General features: G+C 43.8%; 1 protein-coding gene across 1 annotated transcript in view; it reads left to right on the top strand.

Annotated features, from left to right (window-relative positions):
- PTPRT (protein tyrosine phosphatase, receptor type T) overlaps nt 1-23,971 on the top strand; it is a 604,328-nt gene that overhangs the window by 525,812 nt on the left and 54,545 nt on the right. The window contains exon 21 of the mRNA XM_015410192.1: nt 14,528-14,615. Within this exon, the coding sequence (XP_015265678.1) occupies nt 14,528-14,615 (88 nt within the window). The remainder of the gene's footprint in view (nt 1-14,527; nt 14,616-23,971) is intronic.

The following is a 23,971-nucleotide window of genomic DNA, read 5'->3' on the forward strand; positions in this document are numbered from 1 at the left end:
AAGGAAGGAAGGAAGGAAGGAAGGAAGGAAGGAAGGAAGGAAGGAAGGAAGGAAGGAAGGACCCAGCACAGTCGGAGGAGAGGAGGGCACTTCAGAGCCAGCCGAGCAGCCTGACTCCAGTCTTTTTGGATTCAGGCGGGAGACCACAGGGCAGTCCAGATGCCGGGCTTACCTGCTGGCTGCTGCTCACTTCCCACTGCCTCGGAGCACCCCGACAAGCCCTCCCGCCTGGCCCAGGCTCCGCTCTCTGCAGGAAAGCACCTTCTTGACCATGCTGAAGCTGCTCAGGCGCCCGCAAAGCTCCTCCAGACCTGGCTGCGCCCCCACTAATCGCCGGCCGCTTGGGAGCCGGGGAGGGACCTGCAGCTGCAGGTCTTGGGATGGGCGTTCTCTCCCTCCCTCCCCGCGGCGCCCTGCTGTGGAGGGCAGCCGTGGGAGACTGGGAAGAGAAAGGGGACAGGACCAGACTGCGGGGCATGGCACGTGGGGCGACCGAGGTGAGTGGCGGCTTCCCGGCAGATTTGGAGTGGGTGGGGTGAGGGGGGTGGAGGCGACCTGGCAGCAGGGTCCCTCCCACCTTCGGTCACCTGTCCCTCGGTGAGGCTGGTTCTCCTTCCCTGCCAGCCTCGACTTGTTTGGCTGAGTGCCAAGGTGTTCTGAGGGGCAGGGCTTGCTGCATGTGCCCGCCCCCTGGGCTCCTTACTGCAGGAGTGTCGCTCCAGTGAGCTCCTGCAGGAACTGAGCCCTGGCTAGGTTAGTAATGTTCTTGGACAAAGCTCACTTTTAAGCTCCAGGAATAACTGAATATTTTAGAGATGGGAGAATCTGAGTAAAGAGACCTGAGTGTTCATGGAAGGAAGTGAGAAGAAAAGACAAAGGAAGGACTGTTGATTTGGGTAGGTTATAGAGAGAATGGATTTTTAAAAAATAAAAATAACCATAATAAGTTCTAAATATATATATAGTTTTAGGCGAGCAGCAATGGAACATATCTTGGATTATCTTCTGATTCATTTAAATCTGTGATAAGTACCTAATTTTCATGTTTACTTTTACACATTTCGAAGTTGTCATGTTACATGGACCCCCAAAACCATCTCACAAAGCAATGAGACACCTCCCTTCTGCCCATCCCCGTGTAGCACGTTCCAATGAAATGGCTGCCACAGGCTTATTCGTGACCATTTCTAGTTACCATTGGACAGCACAACAGATGGGGCTCAAAATTTTAAAATAAAATGCAATACTTTCATTCTAGTCTTGTTGTTGGCTCAAACCTTATTGCATAATTGATTAACAAACAGTGCTAGGTGTTCCAGTAAGGAAACAAAGGAGAATTTTCTTCCGCTACTCTTTGTCTCTTTCTCTGGCAACTGAGATGTATGTGTGTTTCTCGCATTATGAAAGGACAGGTGCTAAAAAAATGTCTCGGTGCAGAAGGAGGGAAAAATCAATGCTGCTGGAGTAGTATCATATAGCATCATTTATCTAAAGCATTTAGATAATCTATATCCTATTTCCAATCTTGCCAGGTTGTGTTCAGAAATGATGTTAAGTAAGGTGCTTACTAGGGTTGAACAGATTTGGCTCAGACCTTAAATAAACTTGCATTATCTGGAGATGTTGAGAAAATAAGTGTCACACAGAAACACATATGCGCACCTACGAGCAAGTAACTGTCACAGTTTAGCCTTTGGTTTATTGAAAGGAATAAGTGAAAATTCTGAGCATGTACAATTAAATTAAAGTTAGAAAGTTCAAATATGGAGAAAGAGATAACACACTGAAAGTTAATAACATCCATTGGCTTGCAGCCAGAGTACAGTGAGGGGAAAGCAAACTTTTAACATAGCTGTCAAAGTATTCTATGTTAGGTAACTGCCCAGTATGGGTGGAGCCAGCCACGCATCACAAATGGCTGGACAGAGCTACCAGATGGATTGGAGCACAGCCCAATCCCAACAAGTGAGCAGGCCAGTACTGGTGATGAGTGAGAAGCATAATGATTCAGAAGGGAGAAAGCACTGCAGGGATTAGAATCTTTTTTAAAAAGGAGAATAATGTATCCTTTTCTCCTTTCATCATAGGGATCCACCAGTTCTTACATTTGTATCAAATTTCAGCTTTCAGAGTGCAATGGAAATACCTTAGGCGTTTTGGAGTACAGCCCATGTACTCCTTTTCATCAGAGAGGTGTATAAATGCCCTGTTTAAATACTTTTGCAGAAACCAGAATGTTTTGGATAACCTGGGTGCAAAATTTCAGTACAGTTTTATTCATCCCCCTTCTTAAAAAGGCGGCAAAAGTCCCCGTTTTCAGAGTTGTATAGTAATTAGGGAATCTTGAATTGTATTTTATATTCTAATAGTATGGCCTAATCTGTGGATACTCAGATCCATGGATTGGGGCCACACTGACATAAATCAGATAGTTCTGCAAACTTGGGTGACCCCCCCAGTTTTGCAAAAACATCTGAAATGGGGGGGGGGGCAATCACATGGATAGGTTAGCTCCCCTGTCAAAAAAAAATTGTCTTCACATATGCAGGCAACACTGCTACCTGTTTCTCTGTTAGCAGGCCTGGTGGAGGGTGGCCAGGAGCCACAGCAGGCCCAGCAATGGCGGAAGGAGTGGCCGGGAGCTGTGGCAGGCACAGCAGCATTGACAATGTTGGGTGGGAGATGGCCAGGAACCACAGTGGGCCAAGCAGCATTGGAAATGGTGCAAGGGGGAGGGGGTTCAGGAGGAAATCACGGCAGGCCTAGCAAGGGAGTCTGCAAGCAATGTCAGTGTCAGCAACAGAACTATGGAAGATGGCTGGGAGCTGTGTGAGGCATAATGGCAGCAATGGTAGGAGGTGTAGGATCTGCTGCAAGCCTGACAGCAGCAAGTGATGAATGGAAAGCTAAGAGGGGGAAGATATCCCTCCGCAAGTACCATGGGTCTGAGCTTGTGTGAACCAATTTTCAACTTTCTGGTCCATGTGAAAGTATTTCTAACAATCCTGATATCTCTTTGAGAGCCAAGGGCTGAGGTTCAAACAGCTCTGTCTGTCGTATCTTATTCCACTCTTGCTCTGAGGAGTTTAGGGCAGCATAAGTGATTCCTCCTTCCTCCATTTTAGCTTCACCCTGTGAAGTTGGTTAGAGACAGTGACTGGCCCAGGGTCCCTTAATGAGTTTCATATCTGACTAGGACTTTGAAGCTGAGTCTTCCTGTAATTCACAACTGTGGTGATTATACTACTGTCTTCTGCTTCATGATATAAGGTGGGCTGTATCAGTAAAACACTACCATTGCCTATTTTAGGTGAAGGAAAGAGAGGGAGCAGGAAGTAAATAGACAAAGGATAAGGACTAGGATTGGGTACAAACCAGCTGACAAACTATAGTTTGTCACGAATTTTGGGCAATTCATGGTTCATGAAGCAATGTTCACATACTTAAGAACTGCCATGAACTTTCACAAATTTTGATGCAGTTTATGGTGGTTCATGAAGAGCAGAACTCAGTCCTGATTTTTATTTTATATGTCTCAATTTGAATGTATATTTTACTCACATTGTGTATGTTATTTGATAGGTCTCTGACTGTATTAAACTCTTCTTGTCTGGTCTTGAGCAGAAAGCGGGGGTTTAAACTCTTGCTTTCCACTCTTCATGAAAAAAAGCTGAGCGGTGTAGAGCTTCCTGCTGCTGAGCTGTTTGGTTTAAATGACTGGGAGCCATTTAAACCACTGCTTTCTGCTCTCTGTGAAAAGCCACATGGAGCAGAAAACATGGGTTTAAATGGCTCCAAACCAGGAGCTGGCTACCCAAGAAAGCCCCTTTAAACAGCTGAGCCACAGGAGCAGTTTGCTTCACATGGCTCAGCTGTTTAAAGGGGCTTTCATGGGCAGCAGTGGTGGCCCAAGAAAGCCCCTTTAAACAGCTGAGTGGCACCAAGTGGGCTGACCCCTTGAGTTTAGATGAGAAACAGCTCAGCTAGTGGGGGAAGCATGCTCCCACAGCTCACCTGTTTAAAGAGGATTTCTTTGCAGCCAACCCCTGGGTTTATCTGCCTATGAAAGTCCCTTCAAACAATTAAGCAGCTGTTTAGAACCAAACCACGAACCCAGCTGGTTCACATACAAACCAAACTGGGTTTATGAGGTTTGTGCCCAAAACAGTTGAGCAGTGGGGGCAGCCTGTGGCCACTGCTCAGCTGTTTCCCATCTATACAGCTGAGACATGGGGGCAGCCTGCTGGGCAGGTTCAGCTGTTTAAAGAGGCTTTCATGGGGCAGCCTGCTGGGCACAGCTCAGCTGTTTAAAGGGGATTTCTTGGGCAGCTAGCCCCAGGGGCTGGCTGCCCAAGAAAGCCCAATTAAACAAGCTGAACCACACAGAGTTGCTGGACAATAGTTAAAGAACAGATATAAGAAGCTTTCATGTATTCAATGATTAATTAAATTGTGAAACTCACTGATGGTTGAGGTAGTGATGGCCACAATCACAGATGGCTTTATAAGGGGGGTTAATGCAGGATAGGTCTATTAATTGTTACTAGCCATGGTTAGTAAAGGGCACCTCCATATTCAAAGGCACTAAACTTTTGAATACTGGTGCTAGGAGCCAACATAAGGAGAAAGGCCTTGGCTTCTGTATCAAGTTTGTTGACCCTCTAGGTCAACTGGGCTGCTGTGTGAAAGAGGACACTGACTAGATGGACTGCTGGCCTAATCCAGCAGGGTTCTTTTAAAGTTATAATGGATTCCACTGACTAATTTTGAATATCTAGTGTTTCCATTGTCATTTAGAACCATAGAAATAACGAAAGGTGCATCCATAAATACTCATATGGTTGACTGTATCATATATTATATATATATATGATAGATGTCATACGTCATTTTATTTTTAAAATGTAGACCTTACTTTTATGCAGCTTGAGTAATCAGAATTTACAGTGAAAGCACTTCAGCATTTTTGTATGTCTAAATCTTATATTCTAATAGTGAAGTTGGCCAAATCTTTGGATACTTAAATCCAGTGACTGGAGCTATGAATGGGCAAGACAGATCTTTCTACAAACTTCAAAAGGGTCCCAGCTTTGCAGAAAAAAATGTGAAATCTAAAAACAAAAAGCATTGAGGGAGTTTAAAAAGCCAAAAATGGTAAAAGAAGCACTTGTAGCTTTAAGCAGCAGATAGCCTCAGTGGCTGTTGCTAGGCAGCCACAGCATTCCAAGATTCTGTTTATTTTAGTCCCTGCTCACCCAAAGGTGTAGCTGTGACTTACAACATTAAAACCAATAAGGTAAAACAACACAAAGACAAATGATGAGAGAAAGAAGCAGGAAAAGAGGAGAGGCTATAGAGGCTTTGGGGAAAGAGAAAATAGTGGGGGATGGGGCAATGAGATGCCTCCCACAGGTCCTTGCGAGTTTCTACTTATATAAAATAATGTGTAGCAACTTCTTTTTGAACAGCAAGCCACTCCAGAGACCCTGTTTTCATACTTGCTTTATTATTAGAAGTTTTTCTACTTTGGTGTAATTTGTGATACAAACTATTAGACTACAGAGTTGCTTCCCTAATATATCCCCTGAGGAAGAACTATTACATTTGAAATATGTTGGATATTAGCTTGGCTCTAAATTCTAATAGGGAGTAAAATGAGATCTGACACTCAGAATGGGCCTGAGTTTAAAAATAAGCGAAGTGGATCCCGAACTGAATGAAGCCCAAATTTACTATTTTGGATAAAACCCCAAAAAGTTCAACCTTCACAACTTTTGCTAGTTTATATTTTGCATTGATTAAATGGAAATAGTACCTACACACTTTATAGTATAGTAGGTGTGATCGATGAAATAAGCTTAGTTAAACATTCTGCACACTCAAAATGCTATATAAATGATCCACAATAAGCTCCCTTGGGAAATACATCTGTGGTTTAGACAGCAGGATGCCATCTGGGGGTTATGGTGAAAAAAACGATTACAGACTTTATTTTTCAAAGCCAGCTGCTTAGGTATATCTGTTTTCTTAAATGAGCTACAATTTTGTTTAGTTCTCACTTCCATTTTTCTAGACTGGGGTCCACACACACACACAAACACACTTGGTCTTTTAAGATCTGTTCCCTCCCCCCTTTATTCTGTTAGCAAATTTCATATATTATATTGTAAGTTGCCTTGAGTGCCACAAGGTAGAAGGTGGCTAATAACTGTTTTAAAGAAACAAATAAATAACGATCAATTTGGTGACAGTGTCAAATAATTTTGCTCTTGTGAAATATCACTGAGCTGGGTTCATCAGTCACTAGCCTCAGCTGACTGAGCTTTTTCTTCTGTATTTTGCTTCGGTTGTACAAACACATCCATGAGCAAAACTGTTTTGAACCATAGATCCAGGTAGTCAGCCATGTTGCAGCAGAACAAATTTGGAGTCCAGTGACACCTTTAAGACCAACAAAGGTTTATTCAAGGTATGAGCTTTCGTGTGCAAGGCACACTTATTCAAATACATTGGAATGGTGTGTAAGGTTCAAAGTTATAGACAGGGAAATTAACATGTAGCATGATGATGTTTGATATGCAAAGTCCAAAATAACAAGATAAGGTTATAAGGTCAACAGCTATAAGCAATAAATATGTCTGAATAGCAGATAAATGTCCAGAGGTGTCTTTTCTAATTATGGGAAGCAAACTGAGACTCTCCATTCTCCCAGGTGTGAAGATGACTTAACAGCACTTTTTGAGGTGGATGCAGGGTCATGTCAGCAAAACATCCCAATATTCCTGGCATGGAATTGCATGGCAATTACATAGAAATTGCTGAATTACGAGTTACACTTGGAACAAATACCTCCCCAGGACTCAACAGGGATATTGGTTTTTTAATCTCACTACATGTACTAACTCATTCAGTCCTCACATATGTATCCTTAACAAGTAGGACTATAAATCCTCTGTATTTTAGAGTTTTTCTTTTTCAGAATAGTATACTAGAATACTGAATGTAATGCCAGGAATATTGGGATGTTTTGCTGACATGACCCTGCATCCACCTCAAAAAGGGCTGTTAAGTCATCGTCATGCCTGGGAGGACAGAATGGAGATTCTCGGTTTGTTTCCCATAATTAGAAAATACACCTCTGGACATTTATCTGCTATTCGGACATATTTATTGCTTTATAGCTGTTGATTTTATAATCTTATCTTGTTATTTTGGACTTTGGATATTTTAAACATCATCATGTTATCTGTTAATTCCCCTTTCTATAAGTTTGAACCTTATACTCCATTCCAATGCATTTGAAAAAGTGTGCCTTGCACACAAAAGCTCATACCTTGAATAAACCTTTGTTGGTCTTTTTTTTGTTTGTTTGTTTTTTTGACCATATACCCCACTTGCAAATTTATAGGGTTTTGATCAATTAGAGGGTTTGTGCATGTGAGAAATGAACATACTGTGTTCACCTTCCACTGCTGCTGGACAGGAGTAGCTGTTTCTGAACATTTGTGTTCCTTCATGCTGGTGACATGGTGATGGATTTTGTGTTCAGTTCTGCATTCTTTGAGGAGTCTTGTGTCAGCAGAGGGCTCCTTCCAGCAGAGGAAAGCACGTCTGCTTATGAAACTGGTCAGTGGGTTCCAAACCATGAAGCAAAATGAGGGATGTATGAATATATATTTGTTTTCATTTAAATTTTATGCATAATCAGAAAGACCATTTTTGCCTGGCCTATGATGTGTGGCAAACTCATAATTTCAATTTGTTTATGTGCCATTTATGTTAGACCATTTATACATCACTTCAATGTTGTTTATAAGCAATTGACACAAAACAGGTATTGATTTTTAACAACAATATTTCGATCAATTTTTGTTAACATGGTTAGGAAAAGGGATGATTGCAGTTTCATCTTGAGTCTGGATAAACCAGAAAAAGAAACTTCTGCTTTTAAATAAACCCAGAGTTGCCAGAAAATTCAAGCAATATCTAAACTAAACTCAACAAAAAACCTTTATAGAAATATTCAGTGGTCATCATGGCTTTTTATGGCTTACAGAAGAATCTGAATGTCTCTAGTGTGATTTTGCAGAAGCATGTTTTCTTGTACAAAATCTATCTGTAAATAGGTTTTGATGTATAAATTACCCAAACAGTATTTCTACAGAACAGCAAACAAACTTGATCTCCTGCAGACATTATGAACTTTTATGACATGTACTAAGTAGCTTTTTAAAATCTAGATAAGTTGCCTTATTGGAGTATTAATGGACTGTGAAGAATTGAAATGGTCTGGATCTGATGACCTCAGATAAAATTGTTTAACCGTGAGATCCAGGGTTTGATTTTGTTTTGTAAAAAAAACCAAACAGCTTCTGTTTTTTGGCTATATCTGCTTTGTGACATATAAAAACAATATATCCTGTTAGTATTTGCCGTGTCTAAATACAATGTCATATCTTTTTGTAGTCCTAATGAATACCACCGCCACCACCCAGAAAAAGCCACAGTCAACATCTGCTTTAGGCCAACTAACATAGCTGAAATGTTCACCCACTGAACCGTCTTTGTTTTTATGTCTTTTGGGAGCTTAGAAATCTGGTGTGCCTATTTGTCTTCACCTAAATATTGTGTAAATCAAAGTTATGTTGTTGCTCTTACTATCCAAGCAGGATTTTGGCAAAGCTGCATCAAGCAGGATTTTGGCAAAGCTGCATACACATTTCGTAAATAAAATTAATAATAAGTCTGATAAATTGGTCCAGCAAATAGTATCAACTCAGCCTACTCTATGGTTACAGTCCTTAAGACACTTCCAGTGAAATCAGTAGGACTTGATTCCCAGAAGATGACTTTAGATTACCAGCACATACCATGGCCCATTCCCACCCTGCAGGAACAGTGGTGGCAGAAGGCCCAGGCTGAGATGATCCAAAGGAGGTGACGTGCCAGACTAGCAGCTTGCAACCTCATCCCAGAGCCATGCAGTGGAAGCAGTACTTCTTCACAGGATCTGGGCCAAAGCACAGTGAAGCCGCAGGAGCTTCAGCACCTGCCAGCAATGCAGCTGAGCCATATTACCTGCTAGCCTATTTAGGCAAAGGCTTGGGACTGCTGTCTTGCTGGATCAATCTGTCCACTAGGCACAAGCCTGTGTTTCAGCTCTGGTTCCTTGCCGCTGTTTCCAGTTCCTTGCCACCAGCCAGCTCCTGCCAACACACTCCAAATCTCACTGTCTAACTATGAGGGCACTACTTTAGAGTATACTTGACTGAGCCAGACTGCAAAGTGCAGGACACCACTTCCTATTGCAAAACAGAAAGTGGGTTTCAAGAAATGTCCTGCCTTCTGGTAATTCCCAGCCGAGGAATGAAATGTTAGCAAATCTCCCCTTCAATTCAGCTGTAGGCAAGGCATTAAGTCTACCTAGAATAAACGTGTGGCGATTGTTAGAAACAGTAAGATATTTTAAATATGTAGGTAGACTTAGGGGAGTGAGGTGGGGGAGATTCCAAGGGCTTGGATAGAGCATACACAACAAGAGAAATGGAGGCAACACTTCTCTTTTAAAAGCCTCAGAGACTATTGTGTCTTTATTGTTATTGAGAACTGTAGCCTTGGTTGGTTTGGGAAAACCTCCTTTCAGCCTTTGGTGCATTAGGGTGCTCATTAATTATTCCTACCTATGTGCTAGTAACCCACACTATTCCTGCCATCTTTAATTAAAGCCTACTCAATCCAAGGAGTAGGACTAATTATTATATAACCCAGCTCTACCAAATAATGCAGAGCAGGTAACATAAAGACCTTCTTCAAAACCTATTGGAAGCAAACCCACAACATTCCTGTTAGGCACCGAAGGTGATCAGCTAATCCTGCATTATTCCATTATCATGGGTGAGTGGGGCAGCAGCAAGAGGAAGAACTGCCTTAAATATCTGCACTTTGTCTCCATTTAATTGATCTTCATGAGGCCCTCGTCCAGCCCTGCCTCCATCAAGCCTTAGTGTTGGGACAAAAACACTCCTCCAGTCCCATGAAAACATGGAATGAATTTGTGTCTGCAGTTAAATTAGGACTGTTTTCTGCAAGGATTTGTCTACCACACAGAAACTGTTTCTTTTTTAAATTTCACATTTTTCTGCAAACCTGGGGCACTTTTTCAGGTCTGTAGAAAGGCCTATCTCCTATGTTCATGGCTCCATTCACCAGGTTTAAGTATCCTCAGATTTGCCCAGTTTTATTAGAATATAGAAGCAGGGGCCCTCAAGAAACTTGCAGGGAGGGGGCATCCCCTGCCTTTTTTTCTTTCCCCCCTCCCTTCTCTATCAGTGTTTCCCATCTTTGTTTCTGCCCCCACCCCTCATCTGTCAATCTTCCCTTACCCCCTTTCTACCCTTAGCCCTTCTATGTTAGTCTCCCCCCTCTGTCTCCTACCCCTTATCTAGTATTCTTACCACTCCCTTTCACCCCACCCCTTCTCAGACAATTCCCCCCTCTATTTCCCCACCCCTTCTCGATTCCCCCCATTCCCCCACACCATCCCTTCTCAGGCAGTCTCTCCCCTCTCTTAGAGCCAGTTTAGTATAGTGATTAAGAGCGGTGGACTCTGATCTGGAGAACCGAGTTTGATTCCTTACTCCTCCACATAAAGCTAGCTGGGTGACCTTGGGTCAGTTACAGCTCTCTTGGAGCTGTTCTCTCAAAGCTCTCTCAGCCCCACCTACCTCACAGGGTGTCTGTTGTGGGGAGAGGAAGGGACTGCCTCCACTCTGAGACTTCTTCAGGTAGTGAAGGGTGGGGTTATAAAACCAACTCTTCTTCTGCTTCTTCTCTTCCTCATCCCCTTCTCAGACACCCCTTTTCTTTCTTCACCATGGGAGCTACAGCAGCTGTGCCAGGGCCCTGGGGAGCCGTGACCACAGCATGGGTCCTGGGAACTGCAGACCCAGCTGCAGCATGCCCTCCTGTAGCTATGGCAGTGGCTGCAAAGGGCTCCCAGGAGGTGTAGTGGCAGCTGGGCCCCCAAAAGCCATGATGGCAGCTGCCTCAGGGCCCTGGGAGCTGCAGTTGCAACTGCAGCACGGCCCCCAGGAGATGTTGCACTAGCTACAGGGCCCCCTTCTGATAAGAGTTCTATGTGTGCACAGAGAATATTTTTGCTTTGGGGAGAGTTAACCCCCCCCATAAGACTTTTAAAGATTTTTCTTTAAAGGGGGGGGGGGGGCTGCAAGTTTGAAGAAACATTTGCTTTCTCTTAGTGTGTGCCTAGTCTATGGATTTGGATATCTGCATATCTGGCCCTACTTGAGAGAGAGCTATATAGATGATGATCTTTTGTGAATTTCTGAAGCAACATTACTAAGGCCCCAGTCACACGGGCCGGAAAATGCGGGGGGCGAAGTGTGGCTGTTTGCCCCAGAGAAAAATAACGCGCGGCTGCCCAGTCACATGTTCCGTCGAGGTCCCGTGGTTAGGGCATGAGGTGCCGATCACACGGCTATCCTGCAGTGCGGCAAAGTGGTGCGGTGCGATCACACCAGCGATCGCTAGGAGCTGCTTCCGTGGTAAACGGGAATTTTTTTCTCACCAAAAGGTGAGCATGCGCATGATCGTTTGTGCGCATCCTGTGCAGACTTTAGAAAAAACACTAACCGGTTTGCGACAGGACTAGGACAGGACGCGATCATATGCCCGCCCTTGCCCCACGTTTTCCGGAAACTAGTACCTCATAAGTACTAGTTTTTTACTCCGCATTTTCAGCGGAAAGCCACGGGTTAGCCACGGGAGCACTATGCTTCCGAGATGTTACGGTGTGATCGCGCCCGGAAAATCCGCCTATCATCCGTATCTTTAGCACGGCAACTGCTCCGTGTGAACGGGGCCTAAGTGTGTCAGAGTCCTAAGTGTTTCAAAATGGGATCAGAATAGGATAGTGTGCCATTTTACGGCATCATTTGAGTATAGTTTTGAAATCCTGAGTTGCGCGCGCACACACACACACACACAATCATGCCTATACAAATCTCATTATAACAGAAGACAACACACCATGTACCAGAGATTCAGTTTGTCCAGGTTCCTCAGTTTTCAGGGGAGTAAACAGTCACCAGCACTCTCTGGTATTTTTTGCAATACATATTGGATCTATGACTTTTTAAACAACATCCCGGTATTTTGATACGAAGCTTAATGGTCAGAACATTAAATGTCTGGTAAGAGTTGAGTTTGGCATTTCCTTTAGAAAAGTCATTTTAACGATCCTATGTACATTGTATAATGCAACTTTCCCCCACATCAGTAGTATATGATGAGATCCCAAATAACTACTGCCATTATCTTAGCTATCAATAGTAACTAGACACTAATGTACAAATAATACACCTTTTCTCCTCTGACTTTGAAGATGAAAATAAGCTTCTCTCATCTACTTCCCCCCCATCTCTTTAGGAGATTAGCCACCATTAGGTAGCACTTTCTTTGTACCAGGAAACGGATGCATGATCAAAGATCTTGCCATTTGCTGAATCATTACTACGCATGTCTGGTGATTTGAGCTAGAGCCACTTATTACTTATCTTTTGTGAAGAGCAGTATCTGTAATGCATCCTGACATTATCTCCCCTGGAGCCCTTTGTGAGCTGATACAAAATGCTGTGGTCCAGCAAAGACTGTCTTCCTAAACAGCATATTCATAATCTGATGGCTTCATATTCTGCATTTTCTTCCACTCCATCACAGATGAAGCAGTCATCATTTCAGGAAATAAGCAGTGCAGTGTTGTGATGTTCAGCCATTTGTTTAATGGTTATCAGTAGGAAACTTGGCTCCCTAAACTTATGTTATGTAGTCCTTTATTATCTGGGTATAATCTGTGAGCATAATATAAAAGACCTGCTCCAAGGTTTTTAAACAGTACCATCTTTCAAGCTACCATTGAGCATTCCAAATATTTATTTAGGCACCTCCTTTTCTCCCCAATGGGGACCCAAAGTGGCTTACAAAATACAATTTCAGCAAATAGGAAAATATACAATGATCTGAAATAAAAGGAACAGTAAAGATGATTAAAACATCAGGTTACATGATGAGCTGATCCTGGATCCACAGGGCTGGCTCAGTTAGGGCCCCAGGCTAAGATCCAAAGGGATCCCCAGGCTAAATTCCAAGGGCAAAGATCCCTGTGCTAAATGCTCATGCACTTGCTGTGCCCAGATGCTTAAATTACCTGCAAACAGGAAAGGCAACAGAAGTTCAGCTGTGATCTTATTAGCTGGCCGAGATTTCCCAAGAATCCCCCCTCCTTTTAGAACTGAGTTCAGGGAGTTATGGGAGTTCTCATTTTTTAGTCACAGAGAAGGGCAAAGATGTAAGTATAACAAGCTCAACAGAGAAAGTACACTATAATAACATGCAAGAGCAAGCATTCGTGGCACTGTCATCTTAAGTAGTCATGTTACAGGGTTGCCATTCTGGACAGCTCCCTTTGCATTATCTGAGCTTCTCCTCTTCCTGTACAGCTATCTAGAGATTTTGTTGACTGTGACAAAGCCTGGGAGGATTTTATTCTTTGCTTTCTTTCTCATCAGTGAAACAATCCAATAAAACCACTGAATTAAAGATGCATTAAAATAGAAAGTACTACACTGAACTGAAATTACACAAACCCTCTGAAATGTATAGTACAATCCTAAACAGTTGCACCCTTCTAAACCCACTGACTTCAGTGGATTTACAAGGGTGTGTAGCTCTGTTTGGGATTGCACTGCTAGCCGTAGTCTGGGAGGGGGGCGAGCAAGCAAAAAGCACTTCCAGTACAGTCTAAGCAAAGGGAGTTCTCCAGTTGTAGGGCAGGGGGGTGAGAATGTCTCTCTGTGTCCTTCTAGTGCAAGATTCATGCATGGAGACTATAATTAAGAGTGTGTTTGTAAGAGCTGCAATGGAACAAAAGTAATAGCTGTTCTGTAAGATAAGGTCTCAAGCTGTTTAGCAATTCATATATCAAAACTGGCACTTTGAATTGTGCTTACAAGATAATAGTTATGATTTATAGGACATAAGTATACTTTATAGCCATAATGTATACATATAATGTATGAGACATTCTTATAGCACAGGTATTTTGAGGTAGCCCTATTCCTCAATTTATACTGCAGGAGGAATTTATATTATTAGGAACATTGCCTTTGTTCACAGTTAAAATACCTTGTGTGCATTCTAGTTATTTCTCATGGGCATAGGAGAAACCATTTAGTTTACTGTGTCAAAACTCCTGATGACTATGAAGCCAAAAGCAAAATCTTTCTTACTTGCTTTCGTTCCATTTGCAGTGGGAATACAACTGTAAGCAGGAAGATATGAATGTTCTCTTCAGCACTGCATTATTAGATGTGCCCTTTTCTTGGAGAAAAGCAGTTGGCTTAGCTGAATGCTAAATGATATGCTGCCATTTTCTACCCCACTTTGTTATGTTAAAACACCAGAAGGCACTGGCTATTTCATAAACACTCCATTATTGTTTATTTTGCAGGCTCTACCCGAGGGGCAGACAGCATCTTGGGATATAGCCAAAGAAGATGAAAATCGCAATAAGAACAGATATGGCAACATCATCTCCTGTAGGTGCAAATTCAAACTGAACTGAACTTCCTGTGTATATCTTGTAAGCATCTAGCAGAGAGGGGGGGTAAATATAAACAAGAATAAAAGCACAAAATATCTGGCATTCTTTATTCAGTTCTTGCAAACCATGCTTCTTTGTTACTGTTTCCCCTCTCCCATCTTGTTTGCTTCATTGTTTCTTGTTTCTCCTTGGTATGACTTTCTCAGTGGATATTAGAGTCAATATTTTGCTCTTTGTCTTCATACTAGGAAGCTGAAGAGGGGTGAGACTTGGAGTATCAGATGTGATGCAGATCTTAAAGAAAAACTGTGAAATTCTAGTGGTCAGCATTTTGTAGAATTCCTTGCTCTACTGGAGATGAGTGAATGGCCCTCCATTTAATTTATTTTTATATTTATTCAGATATTTGTCAATACCTTTGGCTTGCCTCTTGTGACTGTTGTTTTGTGGATTTCTTTGTGCTGTATATGTAATGACTTTTATCCTAATACTTTGTACACAGAGCATGGGCGGAGTTTCCCTGCATTTCTCTCTTTTTCTGTAGCTGCTTCCAAAACCCAGAAGGTTCATTCCGAGCACTGTAGGGCCCACGTACAGGTTGTAGGGCTCCTTCCTCTTCTGCAAGTGCCGTACCAGTGAACAAAGGGTGACATCCATTTGTCCCTTCTCACTCCAGCCCACCAACCTATACAGTTCTTCACACAGGTCCTGTGAACAGAGAGGAACACAGGAGTTGAAACCCCTGTGCTTTCCATGCATGGATGGTTGGATACAGGTCCATATGTTTTTGTGTGAATTTTATTTCATATTTACATGCAGATCTCAATTATATGAATAACAGTCTATGACTGGATTTGCATATTCTAGTGAAAACCTGTGTACAAACCAGTACAACAAAAATAGAGCAGAACATTCACAAATGCGAAAAAATAAAATGAAAGTGCAGATTTTTCAGGTCAAAATGAGAAACTGCAAACCATCTCTTATCTCCATAGATCATTCCGTAGGGTAGGTTACTCTTTCTAGAGCTTAATTTTCTTTCCCGTTACAAACTTTTTCTAACCTGTAACTGACGTGAATTGCTTGTTTGTTTGTTTTACACCAAAGTTATGATGTTAGCTTGATGATGGTTGTCATTTGATTTTTCCCTCACCATTTTTGGCAATGTCTATATGCACTGAAAGCTAATTCATATGAAAAACACTTCTACTATGGGCTCTTCATACCTAAAAGCTTCTTACTCCTCAAGGTTTATCACCTAACCTCTAGTAAAAAAAGTGAACACAATCTCTGCAGGGCTATTTTTGGGCAGGAACGCACAGGAACGGAGTTCCTGCTGGCTTTAGAGTTGGCCACGCCCACTACAGCTAAAACGTCTGTGCTCGTGGCTACAGAGGGAAGGCCTGGAGAGCACCCCCCCCCCCCGCGACTCCGAAGCAGGCAGGCCAGGGGGCTCCCCTGGAAGAATCGGGGAGACATTTAAGGGCCAGCTTGCCAGGAATCCCGCAGCCGTGGGGCAACTGGGCAAGTCAAGGGAAGACATGGGGGTGTGGCCTAATATGCTAATGAACTGTGCTGTTGGGGTGTGTGGCCTATTATGCTAATGAGTTCCTGCTGGGCTTTTTCTACAAAAAGAGCCCTGTTCTGGGTAATAATAAATGAGTTATTTTGTCATCTTTCTGCTATCTTCTGTATGAAGAGGTACAGGGCATCTACAAATATGGAAGGGGAACTAATGATCCTCAAGCAATAACTAGATAAAGTGCACTTACCACAGAGGAAGAAATCTAGAACTTAAAAGTTATGACAAACTTAAAAGAGTGGGAGAAGGGAAATTAGTAATAGAGAAATATCGCTGAATTTTGTATGGAATAGGGCACTCATAGCTTTGTTTTAATGTACATAGAAAGGACAATTTTGATAGATACATAGAGCCTCACATGCCAATGCTGAACTATAAAAGGAGGCTCCACTGTTCATAAATGTCTGTCATCTTGTGGGACAAGTACATTCCATGCTGAACTTGATGATCTTAGCTTGGAAACAAGGCCAGTGTGAACTCATTATTTGTGATGGTGTAAGGTTGTCCATAGCTATCTTATATTCTAATAGTGAAGTTGGCAAATCTTTGGATAGTTAAATCCAGCAGTGAGGGGGCAAGACACATCTTTCTACAAACCTAAAAAGGGCCCCAGATTTTCAGAAAAATGTGAAATCCAGACCCCCCCCCCCAAAAAAAAAGTACACTGGAGAGATTCCCTCAGTGGCTGTTGCTATGCAACCACAGTATTCCAGGCTAGGGTGTTGTGAGTAAAAAAGCAGGGGAAGGGGGCAGAGCCCTCTCCAGGCCTATTTTGGCCTTTGAGGGAGGATTCTTTGGGGCATCCTGACTAGAGTTGCCATTTATACTTCCAGGTTGAGAAATTCCTGGAGATTTTGTGGTGAAGTCTGAGGAGTGCAGGGTTTTGGGAGGGGAGAAGCTTTAGCATGGTATAATGCCACAGAGTCAACCCCACCCCCCCAAGCAGCTGTTTTTTCCTGAGGTACAGATCTCTGTTATCTAGAGTTTATTGTAATTCTGGGAGATCTCCAGGTCCCATCTACAGACTGGCAACCCAAGGCCTGGCAGCAGCCTCTGGGTGACTTGCTACTGTTCAGCAGAAGTCATCCTATGAAAACCAGCATAGTGCAGGGTCTGTGACACCCATGTTCAGATCCCCGTCTTGCTGTGGAAGCTGACTGGCTGATTTTGGATCATTCACAAAATTTCAAACTAACCTATGTCACAGAGTTGTTATGCAGATAAACAGGAGAGAAGAAGCCGCTGTGGTCTCCACTGTTGAGAAAGAACGTAGTTTTCCTAGGTAGAGGTTGTGGGGAGGGGGGAGCTGCAGTTAGGGGCAGATAAAGGCAGGTTGACTATTGGGTGAGAAGGAGATAGTGCTGCCAACACTAGGTTGGGAAATTCCTGGATATTTAAGGGGTGGAGCCTGTAGCTAGTGACAGGCATGGAGGAGAGAGAGAGTAAGAAAAGGGGTGGCAGGAGAAAGAGAGACTGAGAGAAGCAGGGGGAGAAGGTGGGGAAGAGAAAAGGAAGCAGGAAAAGGGGAGACTATGAGGGCTTTCAAGAAAGGGAAAAAGGAAATAGTGGGGGGAGGGGAAATGATGCCCCTGCAAAACACTGTGGGTCCCTGCTTTTAGCACTTAATAATTAGGGTAATTAGTCAATTAACGGAATCATAGTCCAAATATTGTATGAGATTTAACTGATTAAGTCATTAAGTCTTCATATATTTGCACATGCACAAAAATACTTTTTGAGTATGGGGGAACTTGATGATATATGCACAGGCATCGCAGCAGGCATGTCTTTAGAAGAGGCATTCCTTCCTGTGCGAGCGGGGAGTACATTATCTAAGATACATTTACTGTAAGTAAATAACTAATATCCTTGTATAACATCTGCTGCTGGATTAATTTGGGGTGCCTATTTAGTCGATGGAAAAAAATTTCCCCTTGAATGACTGAAGTCATAATAATGAAAAATAAGGTTCTGAGTGCACGCATCACCCTTTCATCACATCACTGAGGCAGAGCTAAACCTTTGATGATGTAAGGCCCCATAAAGCTGCTGTGCTACTTCATATGGTTTAGAATAAACAGAACCCAGGATGAATTAGCAAAGCTAAATAAGTTTATCAAGGAAAGATAACCATTTATTTATTGAGTATGATTTCAGGGAAGGGAACATTCTGTTTTAGTGAGGCATGTGGGAAAGAACGAAGGAAAAGAACATCAAACAAGATGAAAGGGAAACAAAACATCAAGAAAATATTCACAAAGATGATTGGTTGTTCAAGAAAGGTAGACGCTTTCTCTGTAACTAAAAATATAGATGTAACACCACAAAAATTACCAAAAAAAGAGATAGGATATATTTGAATAAGGAAACGAAAAATGTAATCAAGTGTATGAAAAAAGGTATCCCTTAGGCATAACATATAGTGAAAGTTCACAGACTGAGGATGCTGGGAATGATAAAAATGGCAAAAATGAAGGGGTATAGATAAGAAACTGCCAAGAAGGAGATGATGAATATGAATGACTGTAAGATAAATAAAGGTATAATGATTTTTTTCTCAAAGAATTATTAAATTGAGTTAGTAAATCAATGGCGCTTCAGAAAAAAATCTGTAATTAAATAACAGAAGATGTAGCAGTGAAACATAGTGTAAATAAGAATAACCATAGAAAGTGAGAGGATTGTACTGACTGCGTAACTGAGTTGATGCTAAGGGTTCACGGAGAATACCTTGGAGTTTTTTAGGTTCACAAACTGCTAAAAGGTTTTCAGAGCCTCTTTCAGTGATACTTACATGGCACTATTTCTTCATTTAGAAACAGGACAACTTGATTTTAATGGAACCTTCTTTCCAGGGAAGGTCTGGTTCACAAATACAGGAGAGAGGTGAGAAAGAGGTGCTAAAATGCTGAAGAATGCATTTCACTGTTATGACTGTGGGTGGAAGACCACATTTTGAAATTTTCTTCTTGGTTAATAGTCCCCTGCAAGTAGAGCAAGGAAAGAGAAGGGGCAGAGTCTTTCTCCCTGGCATGCTAGCATTCATTTGTATGTTTGTTGTATATGAAGGAACATTCAGAGCTGGAATGCACCATCTGCATTCTGAAGTGATACAGTCTGTTCTGTCATCTCAGCATTCTACCTCAGTTTTCTGTATTTTTAAATCAGGTCTTTGTGTGATAGGATCACAGACTGGAGGTTATTCCATATTAATTGTTCTCTTGTTATTCTTCTACATGTTTGTTCTCCAAAGGAGCGCAGAGTAGTTGGCATATGGCTGCAACCCATTTAAGTATGCAATATGCAGATGACACCCAGCTCTATCTGATGTTGGGTGGCCGGTCGGGCTCCGACCCAGAAGACCTGATCCGGGCATTACAGGCTGTGGCTGGGTGGCTCAGGCTGAGTCAGTTGAAATTAAACCCAGCGAAGACGGAGGTCCTGTGCCTGAGTCGTGGCTGTATGGGGTTGGGGTTCCCTCTCCCAACCTTCGGTGAGGCACCTTTGGTGCCATCATCAGAGGTTAGGAGTCTGGGAGTGCTCCTGGACCCTGCCTTAACTACGGAGGTGATGGCACCAAAGGTGAGGCGCATTTGGTGCCATCATCGGAGGTTAGGAGTCTGGGAGTGCTCCTGGACCCTGCCTTAACTACGGAGGCCCAGGTGGCAGCCACTGCCAGATCGGCGTTTTATGATCTTAGGTTAGTTCGGCAGCTGGCCCCCTTCCTCGACCGTGGCGACTTGGCTACAGTGATCCATGCAATGGTCACCTCAAGGCTAGACTACTGTAATGCTCTCTGCATGGGGCTGCCTTTGTTGCAGATCCGGAAGCTGCAGCTAGTGCAGAACGCGGTGGTCAGGCTGTTGATGGGCTCCCCTAAGTGGGAGCACATCCAGCCTGTGCTAAGAGAACTGCACTGGCTGTCAATAGCATACCGGATCCATTTCAAAGTGCTGGTACTTACCTTTAAAGCCCTCAGATGGTCAGGGTCTGACCTAACTGAGGGACCGCCTTTCCCCATATATACCCCCAAGAGCACTTCGGTCGGGGACACAACATTGCCTGGCAATCCCAGGCCCCAAGGAGGTAAGGCTTGCGGCGACCAGGGCCAGATCCTTTTCAGTGGTGGCCCCTACCTGGTGGAACAAGCTCCCAGAGGAGATCAGGGCCCTGCGGGACCTCATGCAGTTCCTCAGGGCCTGCAAGATGGAGCTTTTCCACCAGGCTTTTATGTAGGGGCTGCCACTACTGCCACTACCACCACTATCACCATCATGTGGTTAATAATGGGACGGAAGGACAGCCATGGAAGATCTGCCAAAATACTACACGGCACTGGTACCACCGGACTATGTACCAACTATAGTTGGACTATGGACTATAGGCAATACCACCTTTAATAGCAGCCTGATATTCCCCTGCAAGCTATGGAGACCATCCTGAATAAAAAATAAAATAAATTAATTAAATAAATAAATAAGTAGGCCATTTGACCACTGCTTTGCTGAACTAGTAGATCTGCAGCATGTATTCAGACCAGTCTCATCGTCATGAATGTTTCATAGAGGCCCAGATCCAGTAATGACTAAATTAAATCCTACTGAAAAATATTTGACTTGTTTGTCTTGACTTGCTCATTTCACTGGTTTCAGTAGGATTTACTCACATCTAATCTAACTTGAAGGAAACATTGTACTTGTTAAGTATTAGCACAGAACCTGCAGCCTTAGAGCTGAACTACACAATACATTTCTTCACTTCTTTATACTGGATCTTCGACGTGGTCTCTGTGCTTTACACCCATGGGATACAGTGCACCTGCACTGGACCGATTGGTATTGTAGCAAGCTCTAATGGATTTTTGTGCCCAGATCTCAGGCATGCGCAGGAACCCCACCACGCATGCCCAGAGGGGTGGGCGTGGACATCCCGCCAGTTCCTTTCTTTCCACCCTGCTGGAAGTAGAAGAGAAGAAGAAGAAGAAGAGATTGGATTTATACCCTGCCCTTCACTCGGAGTCTCAGAGCGGCTTACAAACTCCTTTCCCTTCCCCTCCCCACAACAGACACCCTGTGAGGTGGGTGGGGCTGAGAGAACTCTGACACAAACTGCTCTTTTTCCAGGACAGCTGTGCCAGAGCTTGTGACTGACCCAAGGTCACATCAGCAGGTGCAAGTGGAGGAGTGGGGAATCAAACCCGTTTCTCCCAGATTAGAGTCCGCGCTCCTAACCAGTACACCAAACTGGCTCTGCAGAAGGACCTTCCTTTCTTCAGTCAGATTGGTAGCTATTTTCCTCAGAGGCTCTTTGGATTTCTCTTCAGTTTTTCTCTTAGTTTTCCACTTTTACCTTTGCTTATTCGTTGTTATCTTTAAAAAAAAGACTTTGTTTAGTTTGAGGGGGAAGTTTTTCATCTTACCTCAGTTTGGCCTTCGGGGGGGCCACCTCTTTTTCTTCTCCATCTCGTTTATTTTATGAAGAATAAGTGGGGCTTTTTCAAATGTTGTAAGGGGTGCGGCAGTAAGCTCGCTCCACCTGACGGCCACACCCTCTGCATTTTTTGTCTTGGTGAGACGCACTGACCAGAGTCCTGTCGACACTGTGCCACGTTTTCAAATCAAACCAGGAAGAACCGAGCGGCACGTCTCCGGGTGGCGTTACTGGAATCGGTGCTAAATCCCGCTTCCAACATGGATCCAGAAGTACCGGTAAGACCATCGACATCGACGGCTCCGGCATTGAAGTCTTCATCCGACATCGTCCGGTCAACATCGAAGCGTTCGGCACCAACGGCGCAGTCTTCGGCATCCACTCCCATGAAAAAGAAGGAGAAATCGGGTAAAGAGCACAAATCTGCCAAAAAGGGTTCCTCTAAGGCCCTAAAGGCGGCGAAGTCTGGAAAAGTCACGGGTCCTGCATCGGGTAATGCCCCTAAGGTGCCCCCCGCTCTGACAACAGTATCGGCATCGGAGGCTTCAGCCATAGCTCTCCGGAGATCATGACACACTGGTCAATATGCGTCCTTTCTTCAACATCGATAATGTCGAGATCCTCAGTCGTTCCTTGGGCATGGATCACTCTCCCTCTGCTCAGTCATCGACATCGACAGTCTCAGAGTTCCATGCCGATATCGACTGAGGTCGGCATCGACAGATTTCTCCGAACACTCAACGTTATCCTCCCCGTCTGTTTGCCGAGGATCGGCCTTTCGATATTGATGATCGGGCTAATAGGGGCTGCTCACGGAGATGAGATGCTACACTGTCTCCCAGACACTCCCACTCTAGGAGTAGATCCCCACGATTCTTCCTGCCCCCACCACCTCCTGCTCTTTCCTGGGATCACCGCCAACTACGTTATCTCTATGGGGCCTATCCACCCGAATCCATGTCATGGTTGACACCAGCAGGTTACTCTGATTGGGATCGTTACTCTGCTCACAGATCACGGTCACCCCATAGATCGAGGCCCTCAGCATCTCTTTCCTGTCCACCGGATCATCCATCTGATGACCCTCCTCGACATTGACCTGATCAATATCGTCCTCCCAGTCCCCCTATCCCACCATCAACAGATCCAACCAGTCAGATCAAAACCACTCCGGTACAATTAACAGAGCCCAATTCCTCTGACTCTGTGGATGAGGATTCTGATACGAGGGCTTCAGATGTACACAGCTCCCCTGACCAGCCTTCTCTGAATCAGGCAGTAGCCGATGACCAACCTATATCTCCATCTGAAAACTTAACTTCCTACGGAGACCTTGTGAAAAGAATGACCCACTCCCTTGGCCTTTCAGTCATACAACCACAACCACAGGTTACAGACGTCATTTTCGATGTGGTACAACTAGATACATCGACGGCTATAGCACTACCCATGTCCACGGTCCTGTTACAGGCAGCTAAAGCTCCATGGGATAAACCGTCATTGGCTCCAGTGTCCACACGTCGCTTGGACCATATGTATAGAGTCCAAGAAACAGGAGCGGAATTCTTATTTGCCCATCCAAAATCGAATTCAATGATAGTTACTTTCTCATCCAAGTCAAAGAGAACCCATTCTGCCCCTTCAGACAGGGAGAGCAGAAAGCTAGATGCATTTGGACGATGTTTCTACTCTACTGGAACACTAGGAGTGAAGACCACCAACTACTTAGCGTGTATGAGTAGATACCAATACACTTTGTGGGAGAGGCTCTCCGAACTCTTGGTAAACCTTCCAGAAGATAAGCGTCAGGCAGCCCGCATCATCCAAAAGGAGGGCATGGTGCTGGCAAAACAACAAATTAATACCTCTAAACATGCCCTAGACACCTGCTCAAGGACAATGGCTTCAGCCATAGCTCTCCGGAGACATTCCTGGCTACGTAACACCAATCTACAGCCACATACTAGATCATACGTAGAGACCCTCTCCTTCGATGGCCTTGGTCTGTTTAATAGTACCACAGACACCATATTACAAGATATGGATAAAAGCATAAAAGCTTCTCTGGGCATTCATCCATGAGGCAGCAATACCGGCCTCATCCCTGGTCTAGACCATGGCAAAAACGTACCCCAAACTGTCAGTCTCCTGAACGGCAATGGAGGCCACGTACATCCTCTGGAGGCCAGAAGTCCAGATTTCAGAAACCTAGATTTGGATCGGGACAGCAAAGTCCGCCAAGCATGGTTTTTTACTTCCATGTCTTCCAGTCACATCCAACCCAGCTAACCCCCTTCCTCCAAACATGGTGCCTCATCACCACAGATGAATGGGTGCTG

The sequence above is a fragment of the Gekko japonicus genome, unplaced genomic scaffold (genome assembly GCF_001447785.1).
Source record: "Gekko japonicus isolate JY-2015 unplaced genomic scaffold, Gekko_japonicus_V1.1 scaffold918, whole genome shotgun sequence".
In the NCBI taxonomy this organism is placed as follows: Eukaryota; Metazoa; Chordata; class Lepidosauria; order Squamata; family Gekkonidae; genus Gekko; species Gekko japonicus.